The 17,794-nt window shown below is 46.6% G+C and overlaps 1 protein-coding gene across 1 annotated transcript in view; it reads right to left on the bottom strand.

The window, feature by feature from the left end:
* Nucleotides 1-7,306: 7,306 nt before the first annotated feature.
* Nucleotides 7,307-17,794, bottom strand: part of DPP6 (dipeptidyl peptidase like 6) — a 298,726-nt gene continuing 288,238 nt past the window's right edge. The window contains exons 20-26 of the mRNA XM_006018553.3: nt 17,235-17,429; nt 15,419-15,473; nt 12,866-12,971; nt 10,853-10,911; nt 9,469-9,541; nt 9,297-9,370; nt 7,307-7,863 (exon numbers count right to left, since the gene is read on the bottom strand). Coding sequence (XP_006018615.1) covers nt 7,717-7,863; nt 9,297-9,370; nt 9,469-9,541; nt 10,853-10,911; nt 12,866-12,971; nt 15,419-15,473; nt 17,235-17,429 — 709 coding nt within the window. The 3' untranslated portion in view covers nt 7,307-7,716. The remainder of the gene's footprint in view (nt 7,864-9,296; nt 9,371-9,468; nt 9,542-10,852; nt 10,912-12,865; nt 12,972-15,418; nt 15,474-17,234; nt 17,430-17,794) is intronic.

Genomic DNA, 17,794 nt, shown 5'->3' with positions numbered 1-17,794 from the left:
CCCCCTTTCCCCCCTGCCCCCTCCACATTGAGCTGCAGCTCCGTCTCGCACCCTGCCCCAGTTGGGCAACTCCTGCCCCTGCCTCCCTCACTGCAGGGGGCGTTGATCTGCCCCCCTACACCCCTTTCCTCTCCTCTCTGCTTCCACCACAACAGACTTACCAGCTGCACACTGCTGGGCTGTGCTCCTTGCTGCGTGCTGCACGCACACATGGGTATGTATTGGCCAAATTACCAGCCGCTTCAGGCCAATTTCCGATAAAGTCACTTTTCTTTATATTGGTACCGATCCGATATCAGACCCATGTATGGGTGCACGTCTACTGACTACCCATACTCAGTACAAATTGCAGTCAGTTCAAATTATCTGTGAATGCTCAGCACAAATTAAATTGCAGGACCTTGGCAACAGCACCAGAAAACTTGAAAGGAAGGCTTGTGTGGTTCTACCGGGGAGGGTCAGGGCATATAGCTCAGTGCACTGAGGCAGTCTCATAACGCTCTCAAATTACCAAAAATGTGCTGTTTCCACTCCTTTTTTCCCCAAGTTGATGCTCGGGGATACTGCCCCCAGGCTACTGCCAATATGAATGCATAGGCACTGGGGATGGCATGGTACGACCTGTGTAGTAAAAATATCACAGCCATAACCTGTTATATTGGTTAGAGGAAGTTGAAGGGAGTGGTTGTGGGGAGAGGGCAGGAGGTGCAGGACAGATCCGAGGTGCCCCCCCCCCCCCCAGGCAAAAGAGGACGGCACGCGGCGGCCCCCCCCCCCCCCCAGGCAATACGGGGAGATTTGAGACTCCCAGGTCCCAGCAGGGAAGCACAAAAGAAGCAGCCTGGAGCCCTGACTTATGGGTGCCATCCCTTGGCTGCTGCCTGCCCCACAGTGGGAAGAGAGCGCAGGAGATAGGCTCCACTGTGAGGGAGGGGAGAGGGTGAAGATGTCACAAGTCCCCGGGATCACCTTGTTGGAGGCAGGCCGGTTGTTATGCGAGGGTTTGGAGGGCTGTGAGAACTGCGATCCCAGGGCTGAGACTGCCTAGCCAGTAACCTCCTCAAGCGCCAGCACAGCGCATTCACAGCCTGACTTCTTTGTGCAATGCCCCTCAGCCAAATGCCACAGCAATGCCTGCTTTGGGATGAATGGGGTGCCCTACCAAGGCAAAGCAGCCCCTGAATCTGGACCTCAGCTGCTGGAGAGCAGATGCTGCCCTTCTATTACCTCCTACTGCCTCTGCAGCTGCAGGACTTCTTTGGTCTTATTGGGCACATCTACACGAGGCGCTACGTCATAAACTGTGATGCCCACGCTATGTCACCATAGCTAGCAATGAGCTACATCATCGTAACTTATTACGGTGACGTAGCATCTAAAAATAACCACCTGCCACCAGGACTGCAGCGTAGCACCAAATGCACAGTCATGGGCACATTTAGACACGCCCATTAAGGAAAAAAAAAAAGCAGAGCTATATATCTACCTATATATTTATAGATAGATATCTATATTGGCTTTTAATTCTCCAGTGGGTCCAGGCTGACTTACCTGAATAACTACATCAGCCTTCTTCCCCGCCCCCCCCAGTATGTTTTTGAGTTTGGCTGGCTCTCAAACACTTGCACGCAGCTCAGGTTGTACAAGCTTTTTGTTGCATGCATAAGCGTCTCCTCTAATCACAGGACTCCAAGAGTTGGAGCTTGAAGAAAACAAACAGCTAGTATGATACTTTTTGTGATTATTTATTTTTTAATTTTAAATCGTGAATCTTGACGACAGCGTGATTATGAAGGACACTGCCCAAAGGTTTGGCTCCATCAGTGCCTGGAGAAGATGGTGGCAGCTTTCCCTGTTGCACTGAGTTGCCTTGCCCTTGGATGGCTTGCTGTCCGCACAGCATTTCTCTTACTGTTCTCATCGGCAGTGTTGCTTGGCAGGTGGTCAGCTCACATCTGCTGAGCATTTGAAGTGGGGGGGCGGGGGGGCAGCTGTGTTGGGAAGGGGCAAGAGATACAGCTTTTTAGTTTGTAATAGCCATGAAAAAAATAGCTTTAAAAAAAGGCTAATTACAGTTCAAGTTTAAAATTGCGGTCCAATTGGATTATGACATGACCAAAACATTTTCACTGAAGCTGGGTTAAGAACGTGGAAGTGGCACACGTGCGTGGCTCACTTGCTCTCTTGCCTTTCCTTGGCAGGTAGGATTTGCTTAGGTGGATTTGCAGGTAGGTGGAGAACCTTGTGCCCAGGTAAACCAGCATACTGTATTCAGTGCATTGTTAACCCCGTGTGCTTTAGACTTGCTTTTACCTAATAGCACCCTTGTAAGTACCTCCACATAAACGGTAATGGCTGGAAAGGCAGGGCACTGCTTCCACAAGGTATTTGGCTCCTGTATTTTGCACTGGCCTGGAGGCATGCTGTCATTTTGAACCGTCATCGTACGTACACTCTGTGAACGTGCCCTTGGCGGCTGTCTGAATACTGATACCTCCAGACTAATTTTGTTTTTTGGCTGGGAGTGGGAAGCGCTGCAGGGGCTGTGTTTATAGCTCTAAAACAACCCGTATCTATGTGTATGGCAGCCTAGGGACTACCCAGGCACAGACAGCACCTTTCCACATCCCTGAGGCAGCCAGCGTTTGCATGAGGTGATGGTAGAAGAGGGCTAATTGCTTGACCCCCTCAGCATGAGCCCACAGAGGAATAAATGCAAAGCAAAGGGAGCAGGCAAGGAATGAGTTTGCTAGTTGGCGTAATGGGGGTTGATTTGGGTCCAGCACTCCCAGGAGAGGAGCTGGAGATTATTAAGCTTGGTTATTAACACTGTCTTTCACTGGGGCCATGGCTATGATCTACCAAACAGTAGCAAATGGGTAAGCAGGAGTGGGGAAGGGGAGAGGATGCAGCCCGCGGTTCTGTTTTACAGCCATCTGAAAACATGCGGTGGTGCGTGGATGGGGGAAAAGGACCATTGCCAGTAGAGATGGAAACACCAGCTGGGTAACGGGCAGGATGGGAAAGACTTGCACTGCCTCTGCTCCGCCATGGAGCAGGCCACTTGGCTTTGGTGGGCTGTGCCTGGCTCTTGGCCCTGCAGGGATATTACAGTGTTCGTTCTGTAATGCTGCAGCACGGGTCATGGCTGTCAGCCCAATATCACAAAGCACTTTGCAGAGGAGGTCAATGCTCGGTTTACAGCTCAGTGCCTTGAGCTCCCAGGAGGCAAAGCTGGCAGCCAGCAGCAGGCCGGTGGCAGCGCTAGAAGGTGCTGTCTAGCCTCTTAGACCAATGTGCTGGCTCCTAGACCAGTGGGCTGCAACCTTTTTTAGACTCGGGGGCACCCCTTGTTCAACCTAAGGACCCCCCTTGTTTGACTTGAGGCATTCCTCCAGAGGAGCACGCCATGGTGAGCACATCCCAGTGGTGAAACGCAAGGGAGGGGGCAGCGACTGGGGCACGTTTGGTGTGGCATGCACGTTTAGGTCTTGGGTTAAAAACATCTGCCAGTACACCTGGTGGGTGGTCACACCGCCAGTGCCCAGAGAACGGAGCCGCCATGCTACCCCTCTGCAAACACACCCTGCGCTGTGGGCTGAGGTCACTGCATTCAGCTAGTTTTCCCTTCCCACAGCCAGCCTGCTCCGTGCCCCCTCCCATCCTTTTTCTTCCAGGACCTTCCTGCAACACATGGATGCCCTTTCTCTGCGAGTGTCTTGGCCCACCCCTTCTCCCACGCTCTCTCTCCCCTGCCAGCAGGTCTGTGTGACCCCCGAGCCACCCCTCAAAGCTTTCCTTTTGGCCTGCACAGCATGTTGTGCACTCGTATTATGGTAACTCATACTTACTTCAAGGAGGTGGGACTGAGCCAGGATGGGAACGTGATGGTGCTGTTTCCAAGTGGATGAGGATGCTCTGGGGCTGCAGGTGTCCATCCCCCCACCCCCTGCCTTCCAGTTTTCTAATTTTCAGCTCACTCAGTTGGGTTTTGCTTGTGGGTTTCCCCTTAATTTTGAACACTTCTGGTGGTATCACATCCACACCTGTCAAGGTGTGGGGGGTGGGTTCTCACTTTGCTCAGCCAATAAAAATGCTAAGAAATGGCATGAGGCTAATGAAACAGCAGAGTGCTGTGGAAAAGTGGAATATTTTGGTGCCCCGTAGCAATGACAAAGCTTCGCTTCCTGAGCAGCTGGCAAAAGCGTTCAATGGTTTTGTCCAGCTTCACTTTGCTTTATTGTCAAAATTTTCTCTTTATGCATCTTGAGGGATTTCAGTGCAGCAGGCTGCATCGCACAATCTCTGGCTGTGCCAGCTCCGAGGCGGTGTGACTTTGACAGTCAATAAGAAGTCAGTGCCCATCCCCCCCCCAGTGTGTAGAGGCTGATTAATCGAGTAGCAAGCACCTGACCCCATCTTTTCAAAGGAATAATAAGCTCTGTGCATCTGGAGTTAAAAACTCTCCTTGAACTAGAAGTTTGACCTGAAGGAGAGACAGTACGTCACTTGGTCTTGGGTTGAGGAGGGGAGGCAGAGCAGGGCAGAGGGGTAACCAGAACGTCCAACTTGGGGGAACTTCGGAAACTACAGCAGAGCTTACACAGCAAAAGGCGCCTTTCCCAGGTTGGGCAGATGCTGCAGCTAAGGATGGGGGGAAAAGGCAAGAAACCTAGTGCTTCACTTTAATCCAAGGGCAGCAGAATACCCTACAGGGAGAGGTATTATGCCTAGTAGATTAGCAGAACAGAAAGGGAGAGCATCTGTGTTAAGGGTGAGATTACCACCCTGCTACCCCAATCAGTCCAAGAGTGGCCCCGGGGGTCTAGAGTGCAATCTGGGAGTAAGAAGGGTACAGCCCAGCAGCTCCACACCTACCGATTTTTTTTTTTTTTTTTTTTTTTTTCCCCCTCTCTCCAAGCCCTCCCACTCCCCCATCCTCATGCCCTCTTACCCCTGTTTCACCCTTTTCTCCTCCTCTTTACTCATCTACTGCCTGGTTGTCCCCAGGTGTCAGTCCAGAGCTGTAAGAGCCCTGGATAATGGCTAGTCCACTTGGGAGCAGTGCCTCCTGAGATATGGGGAGGGACTGCCAATTGGTGGTTTTATCTCAGGTGAACAGCCAGAAATTAACTTAACTCAAGCTGCGTCGCACAGCTCAGAGATAATCACCACCCAAAGTGGCATAACTTTAAGATGCCGAGAGGGCATGTAGCAGCTGTTAACGATCCTTAATGTGTGACCCTTCAAGTTTTACATGTTCTTAACATGGTCTAGTTGTAATATGTAATCTCAGCCTTAGGGCCAAGCAGTACCAAGTGGCTTTCACTTTCACCTGGAGACTGTCTGCTTGATTGCCTTCTAGACAGGGCAAGGAAAGAGAAAGTGATATATTTTACTCCTGTATCATCGTCAGAAGCAGCAGACATGTCCTGGCAATATGAACAAGAAGGGTTTTCTCCTTTCATGCTGAAATGTTTTAGTATGTTGCCTCTGCACCCTAGTGTCCTGGTTTTTGATTTGATTAAAAACAGCACATCCAGCAACTAAATTATTTGTTTCCTTATCAAACTAGCTAACAAAGATAGCTACCCAGGGTGGTAAAATAATGTTTTATTCCATGGATGAACAAACACTACCATGCCACATCCTAAATTTCTTTCTACAAAAGATTGTGGACAGAGCAGATTTTTACATTTCTCAGCTCGAGTTCATGTCAGACTTTTGAGCCTGTTGGGTGTAGCAAAATCTGGACACGCAGCATTCTTATCGTCTATTTGGCATGTCGCCTGAAAAAGCGGATTCCGGTTCACAAAATGTCGATGCACTGTAAATGAAAGGAAATAACCAAAACCAACCTAGATTGTTTCTGTTTACCAGTATATCTTCCATGATGGTCAAGTACAACCAACATTCAAAGCATAAAAGAAAAGGGGGGCGGAAAAAAAAACCCCGAAAACAAAACGGAGACCTCCTAAAGAACACCATGGAAACACCATCATTGCTGGCAGGATGCAAGTTTGCCCACAGTACTATGTAAAAATGTAGAAACCTGCATTGACATTCAAGCTGTCAAAACAATGTAAGAAATCACATTAATTGTTATACTGCCAAGCTAGTACTTCTAAAGGGTCCTGATCAGCAAAGGAGTGTTATAGCATGCATGCTGAACACAAGACTAATACTGCATTGGGGACCTGACCAGTCATTGACTTACATTCCTTTATATACAACAAAATGAAATATACAGTATTAATACTGGCTGTACATTTGGTCAGAATATTTTACAAGGAGCGACACTAGCCAAAATCCTCATGATATGGCAACCAGAAGTGAATGAAAAGGTTTTTGAGAATAGAATTTTTTTTTCCAACACGGGTTTTTGAAAGTTGCTTCCCAACCCCATAAAGAATAATGTGGGTTAAGCATTTTCAAGCGCGCACATGATGGTTTTTTTTGTTGTTGCTTTTTTGGGTTTTTTACAAACCTAATGCAAGCAGAAGAGATCATTAAAAGTGCTGAAAATACAATAATCACTGACTTGGAACCAAAATCAAAACTAAGCTGCAGACGGTGCATACAACAAATCCAAGCAAACAGATTTTTTTTTTCCCTCTCTCTCGCTCTCTCTCTTTTTTTTTTAACTGCTTCATGAGATGATCTGCAAAGTTTCTGATACACTTCCCACTACCATAGTCTAGTTCAGCCTCTCAACCGGTTGGCAATGAGTTATTCAAAGTAAGAAAGAAAAAAAAAAAAAGCGTGTCCCTCGCACGGTAGAAGTTAAGAGTAAAAATGCATCGATGATAACAAGGACACGCCTATAATCTTAATTTTCCTTTGTGCGTGTTTTGACAGAGAATCTTTGACCTTGAGGGGTAAGACTAGGCCGGGAGTGGGGGAGCAAGATTTTCTTTGCAATAGACTGTATCAAAATCGTCATTGCTGGGTTACTTCCCACACCCACTACTCTCTCATGACCCCCAGACTGGGGGCTCTGGCCCATGGGGAAACACTGATCGAATCATTGAAATGGGTGTTTTCCGCTCATCCAGAACAAGCGGAGACACTTCTGAGATAAGCATGAGACTAAATGAAAACAGAACAACAGGTAAATAACGAATTAACACCATCAAGGTAAACATCAGAGCAACCACAGCGACACTTTGTACAATGGGAATCTGTATGCCCCACGGAAATGACGAATCTTCTAAGCATGGGAGACAACAGGCAAATTTGTATGAACCAGTACTTTCAATACCTTTAAAATAATTGTGCTATAATCTTTTCCATGTATTAAGTTTTATCTGACGCAATGTGATGCTGACTATGGTAATCATGATACAGATGGTGGAATTCATTGCTACGGCTTGATTGCTTGAATGCTAAGGGCCATCTAATCTTCTAATCCTCAAGGCGGTTTCTTGGGGTGGTCCTTCAAGTCCCATTTCTTGAGTCTTTTACTCCAGAAGTCACTTTGTGGCAAAAAAGGTGATGTCATTTATGATGGGTTCCTTCTGACAGCAGGTTCTGCTGAGTTCGTCATGCTTAATGTTCTTCCATTCAGGAAGGAGTTGCTGTCCTGTAAAGCAGGCGGGCTGCTTTCAGTTTTGTTTAAATACATGCTAACGACATAACACTTCTTTCTCCAGGAAAATGGATTCACTTGCATATTGTTATAGAGAAGAGCCTTGTGCTTGGCACGGACCAGAAGGGCTAATCCTCCTCCTCGTCTTCTTTCAGCGTGACTATCGGGACCTTGTCCTGAACTTGGAAGCATTCCACAAAGAAGTTGACAACCGACCTGTACAAGTGTTGCTCAAGTGCCGCACTCGTAAAATAATGGCTTTCATCGGGGTATATCTGCAATGGAACCAAAGAGACGCTGAGCAGGTTTACAATACGATGGGCCTGAGCCAAAGTCATAGTTTTGGCCATGCTTCTTCCAGGGCTGACCTCTGTGGCTTAAGCCCAACGTTCAGTTGTGAACATCAGTGCAGATGCTCTCGTATGGCATTTAAAGCTGCTTCTTTAGACTACTTAAATTGGGACTATCCGTGTCACCTAGAGGTAGCGGCAAGGAGTCAAAGACAGAGGAGGAAAGGGGACCCTAGAGACTCCAGTAGCAGCAACCATGGCATCAGTGGGAACGGTGCGGGGAATGGTAGCCCCAGAGCTGCAGGTTAACCCCACAGGAGCCACATGCAGCGTACAGGCAGCCATTTGGACAGCTCTGAATTAAAGTTTTCTATTTACAGCAGTTTAGTTAAAGTGGTAATAACCCCTGTGTGGACATTCATTAGACAGTTGGAATTTGTTTCTTCTAATACCTCTTCCTTCAAAGAGGCAAGACACTATTCCAGGTTGTGGGAGCCCTTATTCTCTCCTGTGGAAACTGTGCCACTTTGAATATTTAATTATGCCACGTATTCAGCAAATGAATGGTGATGGTAGTCGCATGGAAGGAGTAGGAAATTGTACTCTTCCTATTTTGGGTGACAGCTCTAATCACCATGGTAGGATAAATGGGCAGATGATACAGCACTACTACCTCTAACTCTGGCCATGTTTTGAAAGGCTTGTCCCCTCTTTTGGTTTTGGAGAGAAACGGCAGGAGAGAATTCAGGCATCCACCCCAGCATAAAGCACTTACTCCATCCCATTCCAAGAGAGAGAGGCACACCCCTCTCCTCTGTGTTTCTATGGGCTGGTATGTAGGCAGCTCCATGCTGGCTTTTGTCAGTTCTTAAGTGCCTGGCCTCATGCCTCGAACAGGGAGCTCAGGTACCCAAGACATGCTATGAACTCCAGGATACAGCAGAGTGCCTGAAAATTAGGTGTTGCTGTCCCAAGATCCTTGATGTGGCTCTAGCCCTTCATTCCCACTGAAAGGACACCAAACCTAAATACCAATATAAAAGTAAGAGAGTGTGTGCAGGCATGTGTGCATGCATGTGCATGTGTACATTTGTATACAGGGGTCTAACAATCAAATTCTGTGCTCTTGGTGGTGACAAGGTCCATGGTGGTGTTAGGTATCATTCTTTTACTCTTCTAAGTGGGTGCCTGGGGCACCTCTAGGTATGCTAGTGTGTGTGTGTGTGTGTGCGTGTGTGTGTGTGTGTGTTTATATATGCACACAGAGCTTTACAATATATGACTTGGCATTAATGCTACCTGCATTGCCATACTGAGCTGAATACAGCTTTTAACGCTGACTTTGGCACATCTGTTTTTTGTTCAAAGGGCAAAATGACTGTTCAGATATGAAACAGGGAAATACTTGCATACTGTACCTGCAAGCTGTAATTAGCCTTTACTCTAATTAGGTGTGCAATAAGGTCCGCAGTATGCTGGAAATGGATTTTTTCTGTAAAACGAGATGAGTATCAATAAGAAGGCAAGTTTAATTGAGAAAAATTAAAAAAACATCATCATGTACTGAGCTAAAAGGATGGGTTAACTTACCGTCAGCCGTAGCATGAATGATCAAAAACTTTTGCTCTTTCAGTAATGAGACTCTGTGTGCTAATTTGGTGATCTGCAAAGGTAAAGGTTGCAAGTACAATTAAGCATCTTGCCAGAAATTAGTGATTTATAAAAAGTGACTAGCATTTAATTATGCTTAATGCCAGGACAGCAGCAGGTACCATCACAATCTCTCCTCTGGCTTCTTGATTCATTCCAGCAGTACAATGGAGGAGAACCCATCCAACCATTTGTGCCTGAACCTTTCACAGCGAGACCTGGACATTAATGTCTTTAGATGTTTAAATGCCCACCCAGAGCACTATGTGAGGAACCCAGTGTAAAACATCTACAGCAACTGCCAGAGAAAGACACCTACAGTGTACACCCCAATCTCACAGATACGTCTCTTCCAGATCTCCCGACTTCAGTGTCTACTTAATGGAGCTTTTAAGGTGTGTCCTGAAACCTGAGCTCTGACAGACCATTGATTTTTTTTCCCTTGCCGAAAGAGGACCCTCTCCCTTTTCCCCCAATGGATTGAGGTTTCAAATGCCTCAGACATCTGCGGCTGCTATAGCATCTCAAGAGAAACAAGAGGTTTCTTCTCCCTTTCCTAAGTTCGTAGGACAGAATTGAGCATGCCTCAGAAGTACATCATTTTGAGATCCTACTGCCTGATGAAACTCCCTGTACCTGGACTTAAGCACAGCAATGCTTGTTCAAGGTGGAAAATCATTTGAGAGCAGTTCTACCCTGAACAGCGTCTATGTAAAAGCATGGAGCTTTCTTACCAACCAGTCTGTGGCCCCTGTTACTAGTGTCCAACACCTTATCTGTGCCTATCTTGAGGCAGTGCTGTTCTCCCTACGTTATAGCAGTTGGTAACCTTCTCAAGTTGCTATGCTCCGGTACTGAATTTTGCAGCAAAGTGACCAGCAGGCAAGCTTAACTTATCTTGGCCTTAGGTGAGATAATATACATGTTATAGGGGTGTAAGCAAAACGGAGACTAAAGACTATCTAATGGGCTGAGCAGCAGCAGGGTTTCATGTGGCCAGTGGAGGAACAGGGGTGGTTTCAACATCTCTGCCTCAGTTTTTCCATCTGTAAAATGGGGGTGATAATGTTTAGCTAAGCTAGAGGGCTACCATGAGAGTTAACAGTTCATCAGGAAACAGCTCGTTACAGAAGGAAAAAAGAAGCTAATTTGGCCGCAGGGTTAAAGGCAAATCATTTTCAAAAGAAGATGGCTCTACTATTCGGCAGCATTGTGTCCCCCTCTGACCCAATGGCACTGAGGAGACGGAGTTAAAGGAATATCTACATTTTACCATAGAAGTAGATGCTAATTCAAAGCTCTGTTTTCAACCCTGTGCAATTACCTCATATGCTCTGTTATCGATCCCGTGTAACCCCAGGTACCTTTCAGAAAAGGCAGAAGCTAGAAAAGAAATAAAGAAAACAAACTGTTTTTACCTGATTGCACAGTGTGCTGCATCAAACTGTTAAAAAAATGTGGCTTTTATTTTTTTAACTCAGCTTTCCTCGTAAGATAATGTACGTAATATAATAGAAAACTGTGAAGAATTAGTTAGCGAATCAATCTGTGATCGCATTGATGGGGAGAACACGTTCATTCTAATAAAGATATTGTCAAAACAAGTCTGCAACTCCAAGGCCCCATCATAGACACCTGCTATGTTAAGCCCTACACCATTTTTCATTATCAGTGTGTACTCCCAGGTGTTAGCAGAGCTCTCCAGTGGCTAAATTATCGCTTCCTGAATGCAATGAAACATAATCAGACCTATCTTGGAAAAGGTCATTAACAGCATTTGGGGTTCAATTCTGCTTCCCTTGAATGCAATGGAACACTTCTCGGCGACTTCAGTAAAGGTTGCACTGCATGGTTCAAACACCATCGACTCTAGTGGACTGTCTCCTGATTTACACCCAGACAACATGGGAGATAATCACACATCTCTCCATTCCCTCTTGGGCAGGCAAGAGGAGAGAGGGAGGCTGCTGTGCCTTCTGGCAGGGAGGAAAATAGCTATACAGGTCTAGAAGGTGGCCTGCAATCATCTCTTCCTTGAATGAACAGGCATAAACCTAGCTTCCTTGGAGTTTTGGAAAAAGAGCTCAATTGCGAGTCCCCAGTGGGCTAGCAGGAGCAACAGTGAGCTGTTCCAGTCCTCCCCAGTGTAACACTGTAAAGCAGGCCCCAATTCTACAAGGACTAACCCTGAGAAAGGCCCCAGCAGCTGAGATGTTTCCAGTGCGACTCTGAAGGCACAGGGCCTGCCCATGCACGGACCTAGGCTTTTTAGACTGAAGTTAGACCTTATTGCAGGGGTGTACTTGGTAGCTGTGTTGGACTGAGACCAGAAGACATACAAAAAACTAGAACTCTGGGTTCCAAAATGGTACCGTTTATTAGACCAACAGGGAAATTGCGAGAAAACTGTCCTTTTCTACAAGCTTTCGGGCTCAAGGTCCCTTATCAGGCTCTGGGAAAAGTATAGATGGTACAAGATGGTTAAAAAGTCCCCAGAGGTAGGAAATAAATGTCATTTTTGCAGAGGGAGCTGAAGATGGAAGGCTGTCCCTCTGTGCAAAAAGACACTTTTCCTGCCATTTCCCAGTTGGTTTAATAAAAGGTATCAATTTGGAACCAAGAGTTCTAGTTTTTTGTACAACCTTATTTTAGGCACGTAATTGAATATAGGACCATGCTCTTTGTAAAGCCATGTCACACCAGATGCCTGCAGTGCACAGGCTTGTTCATTTGCCCAAACGACCATAGGCAGCTTTCCAAACCTGGCTCTGAATGTGTAACAGCATGAAGCAGTTTGGAGGAATTTCTAGTCCAAAAGCTCTGACTGCCCTTATCAACTTTGACTCCAGCTATTGCAATGGGGGTGCACAGAGCAGCAGTAAGCCTGAGATATTTTCTAGTTTTTCAAAAGTCTCCTGGGTTGTGTTTCTCTCACACTTGTATGCATCTCCTCTACTGTTTAGCCATTTCTGCATTAATGGGGTACTGCAGGAGGAGCGACAGCTTGGAGCTGGTGAACCATCAGAGCCGTGGATGGCTGCACTTTGCGTTGGCACCCAGCGTGTGCAAGACAAAAGGACACATGATTTCTGTCATAAAGAGCCACGCAACAGCTGAATTTGAGGCTTTGCGAGTAAGCCCGCTGAAGTCAGGGGGTTAGACTGTCTGAGTCTGTGGGAATAAAGGATTTACAGTCCAGCCCAACCAGACAAACACAGCATGCAGTAGGAGACCCAAAGGTACAGTCTTAGGAAATACAGCAAGGTAAACATGTTTGGAGGATGGTTATTAGCTGACAGGAATTGGTATTTGGGGAGCCTGGAGGAGTTTGGCTTACCATATAATTTGAAATCTGTCAGTGGGGAAAGAGCAGCTCCACATGCGAACACTTGGTTCTCTTCACCAGCTGGAAGGATGTAAGTGCTCAGATAGCCACCGTAATCCTAGAGTACAAACAGCCACATGTTACCTGAGCATGCAAGACCGCCGGGCACCACCACAATCATTGCAGACATTAATCAGCATGAAAATGGCACTGCATCATTTTTTGCTAAGGTGTAGCACTTGGGATAATTTAGGTTTACTAACCCATTGTGTCTGATGAAAAAAGCACTACCTGCTCTCACTGCTATATCTATTTACGTTGTGGTAGCACTTCGAGGCGCTAACCTCATTGTGTTAGGGGTTGTACAAACAAAGATATGCCCACAGCCTGGACTCAAAGTCTGTCTACAAGAGAAGCACTCTTCTGGAACAGGAGTACGAGTGCACTATGCCTGGGAGCTGAGAGACTCCTTACCAGCTAAGAACTGCCTGCCCAGAGGAGCTTTCCATCTATTGACTCCTCTGTGAAATCCTATGAAAGATGAACTTTAATTTCTACCCAGGAGAACTTTTACAATCTTTTATCCAATGCCTGATGAAGGGTGTTTGTGCCCGAAAACTTCCAATTAAAGAATTTTTTTTGCAAAAATCTTGTTGGTCTAATAAAAGATATCACCTCTACCATGAGCCCTGATTGCTTTTTCCTCTAGACCAATATGGCTACAACCTGGATACCTTATACCTGGGAGGCACTCCTAAGTCTGGATTGCAACCATACTGGCAAAGGTGTATCAGTAATACCATGCCTAAGCGAGAAGCAAGCTATGCTGGGAGTGCTGCGTAGCTGGTACAAGTGCCTCTACAACTGCAGAAGTCTGTTGGCAAACTCTTGGTTACGGATCATACCTCTTCACACTCCTGGCAAATACAGTGATGCCTGCAGAGGACAACAGAGCAGATGGCACCCAAGGGACAAAGGTATGATTCACTGGGGATGAGCTGATAAGACCTTAGCCTGGCCCTAAGGTGTGCACGTCATTACACCACACAACACAGTGGTAGGGCAAGGCTCAGGAGAGCAGGATGATCACTAAATAAGAGCTGTTCCAGGCTGCTTACCTACCAGTCATTTGGGATGCGCTGGGACCAGTGAGGCCCAATGTGACAAAAACCTGCTGGCGTCGCACACAGCTGCCTGCAGCTGGGCCCAGTGGTGTTTTCCAGCGATTGGGAAACAGGGTCCCAGGCCCTTGCTGCAGCTCCCCAGTCAGGAAGTCTGATTCTTGCAGTGCCCTGGGAGGCAAATATGCCACTTCGCTTCAGGGTCAGTTTTGGCCCAGGTAAAAAATGCAAGCTTGGCCTTGTGCTTGGCCTGGCCCTGTAGCTTTTTAAACATTTAGTAATTGTTTGTACAGCACCTAGCACAATGACTTTGGCTCCATGATACAGTAAGGAAGACTTTATGCATGGGAGTTACTATCCCAAGAGTCCCAGTTGTCCCCTTGCTGATCTGCACGGAGGGGACTGTCTCTTGTAGAGGGGTCATCACACCCCTCTTCAGTCCTGACTGCGCAGAGGCTGTAGGCACATTGTATGCATTGGGCACACTAACTCAAAGGGTTCTGGGGACAGCAGTGCCCATCAGGAGGTCCTGATAATGCAGCAGGCACAGGGGCTCCAGTCATGCCTGTTTTTGGCCCCTGAGGAACCTGCATGTTTGGGGGCAGCTCTCTTGGTCCCCATATGAAAACTCCCCTCTTTCCCCAGACGTACTTCTGCAGGCTATTTCTAAGTGAGGAATAATCGGGGACTGCTCGTGTGAGCAAAGTAGCTCACACATCTGCCTGCAAGTGGGACCTACGTTCACAGGTTTAAATATGGCCTCTGTCTTTTGCCAGGTCTGCAGAGCTGTCATCTTAGTATCATCCGGGCTTATCTTTCCTATCTGATGCAATGAATCAATTCCAAATCCAGGAGGTACGTCTTCCCTCGCTCCCTTTGAAACGGTGCCTACTGAGAACTGACATTAGCAGCTTATTGTCTGCACTGGCCTGCAAACAACTCGGATACAGGGATTTTCTTAGCTGTTCAGTACTCCTCACCTCCTATCGCTATACATCTATTACAACAATGATTTCCCCCAACGCTCCCTCTATCTAATGTCCAATAGCATGCATTTTGCAATTAATGCTTCTCAACTCTCCACACACCGTGGTGTGATTCAGCTCAGAAATCAATAGCTTTGTTCACATTTATACAATACAAGCCAGATGCACCCACAATCCGTAAAAGACACGTTGAAAATTAAGTGAAAGTTCACATAAAAAATAATTAAGTACCTGACAACATTTTCCTGACAAATAGTTAGTGTGAGCGTCCCTTTCAAGCGAAGTTGAAAGGAGACATTGATGAATCGTTGGATGTAATCTTTACAATCTCAAACATCAAGCAATCTATTTTAAAAAAAACTCAGCACACACATGCCACTTAGTAAATCAAGATTAATCCCAAAAGGTTAAGTATACCGGCAAGCTAAAACAGAGTATGAATAATGGGAAATGTTTACCTTCCCAAATACACCCACTCGCATTTTATCAATATAATGTTCCTTTGACATTGTCCTAAAATATGAAATAGATAAGAAATATTCAGTTAAAAAAACATCCTGCCTTTAGCTATAGGAAACACATGATGTCAGAGCTGGGCTTAAAGATTTCATCACCTTGAGCTGCAGATGACTGCATTATCTACAAGTGATTACATTACAATGACTATGCAGCCCAAATTCATGCTGATGCCTCCTGCTTTTGAGCAGCTCTCTATTAACGTATGCTTGGTCTTTTTTGTCCTTTGACCTAGGGCGAGATAATGGACTATTTCAGGTACATCAGGCAGAACATGTCTCTTGTGAACCTGAAACCATCACATGAACTCATACGTTTTGTTAATTATGACTGGACAATTGCAGCACAACATACTACCTGCAAAACTAATAAGAAAATTGCTATCCATGTGCAACTCTAATGGTGTCATTTCTTCCCTGATTTGGATGAAAATTACAGGGACGGTAGCCCTTTCTGAGGACATGAATCCTGCCAAGTTTCAAGGAGATAGGTGCAGAGGTTTCTCAGAAACTGCACCTCAAACTTCAAAAAGTAAAACTCGTGACACTTGCCGGCAGCATGCAGATCTGGGGGCTCACACCCCACGGAGGGCTGCAGGGCTGTGATGGACTCCTCCCAGGGGTACAGGCCCCCGGATCTGTGCTAGATGACCGGAGACTGCCACCTGGAACTGGTGCTGGGTGCAGCCTGTGCCCAGCACCAGGGAAGACTGATGTTGCTGCTGGCCCCAGGCAGCAGTGGCAGCCTCCTCTTATCCGGCCCGGTGGCGGGAAGCAGGGGAGAGCCAGGGCTGTGCTCCGAGCGGCTCTGCAGCCCCATGGAGCTCAGTTCAGCAGCAGGAGGTGAAGCACAGCCTTGGCTCTGCTCACCTCCTGCCACCGGGCTGAGCTCCATGGGGCTGCGGAGCCTCTTGGAGCGCAGCCCTGGCTCTCCCCAGCCTCCCGCCACCGGGAGGCTTCGAAACTTGAAACGTTTCGAAATGTTTTGAGTGCCATCATTTCGTTTCAAAGTTTTTTGTTTTGTTTCGATTTTGCTGTTTTGAGCTCGAAACGCGTCAAAACAGGTTTGAAACGAAACACTCGGTGAAATTTTGCACAGCCCTAGTAGACAGGAGGAACAGGAGGAGGAACCTGGAGGCTGCAGTGGCAGCAGCAGCCAGAGTGGTGGGGGAAATGGCTCCCAGACCAGGAGCTCCAAGACCACAAGTCAACCCTTCAGGGATTGGATGCAGCCCATAGACAGCCCGGTGCTAGATGCTTAACCTTGAGAAAGTTGACTTGAACTCAGCAATAGGTTATTGCGACCGGCTCTTGTCTTGAGTTACAGCAACTGTTTTGCAGGAAGGCTGTGAAGCAGTGTTAAGGCCTCAAAGCTGGTCCTTCTTTTAGCATTGCAGTGGGGCTTCATCCAAACCTGAACACTTAAGAATGAACCTCTCTTAGCCTCCTCTCCCAAATATTTTAAAACAGACCTTTGTCCTTAATCCCTACTGATGTCAACATGGGAACACATGCAGTCCTTATATAGTGACCTTCCATTGCCCCTAGGGAAATGTGCAGGAATAGTTTCACGCTCTTTATTCAGCACGTGGCTTCAACTGATTGTGAAACAGCACTCACACACATGAGAAGCATGGTTGAATCGGTGCATGTATTCATTTAAAAGGTATTTTCTAGTGTCTGGATCAAAGCAAAGAGCCTTTTAAAACACATTCTCATTACAAATGCTCTTTGCTTCTATACACACAGTGTCACTCACCGGACAGCTTCCAACTGATCCTTCTCTTCTAAAATGCCCAGTCTTCTTCTAACTTCGTGTAACAACTTAGTCCCTTGAAATCCACTTCCACGGCCATCAAACTTCATGACTATTGCGTTGTGGGAGCTGACCAGCACGCTTTCCCAATTCACTTCAAATTTTTCTGTCACGCTCTGGCTACCGGGCGTTCCATCCCTGAAGTAGGAACAGATGTTGAGCAAATTTATCTTATGTATTCTTAATGAATAATGCCAAGATTAGCAGTCACACTGGGCTAGAACATGGTTATACAATTATAATCTATTTACAAGACAATTGGAAGACCAACCTGCATTGGTGCTATGTGTATTCTATGGTGATAGAGTTTAGAAGAGAGTCCCTGGTAATCTGCCTTCAGGTTATATAGGGACAGAGAAGTCTGATACGCGGGTGTCTGATGTTGGAGTGTAGGCTGTAGCAGGGTTTTCTAGCTATTTACCTGCCTTACATTTTCTTGGAGCAGCCATCATTAATGTCGCTTCAGCCACCACAGGTTTCTCCTCTCTTGGAGGCCTGTGCTG

This window comes from Alligator sinensis, unplaced genomic scaffold, assembly GCF_000455745.1.
Source record: "Alligator sinensis unplaced genomic scaffold, ASM45574v1 scaffold601_1, whole genome shotgun sequence".
NCBI lineage: Eukaryota > Metazoa > Chordata > Crocodylia > Alligatoridae > Alligator > Alligator sinensis.
Note: the sequence above shows the minus strand (reverse complement) of the source record. Positions and strands in the feature narration are given on the sequence as shown.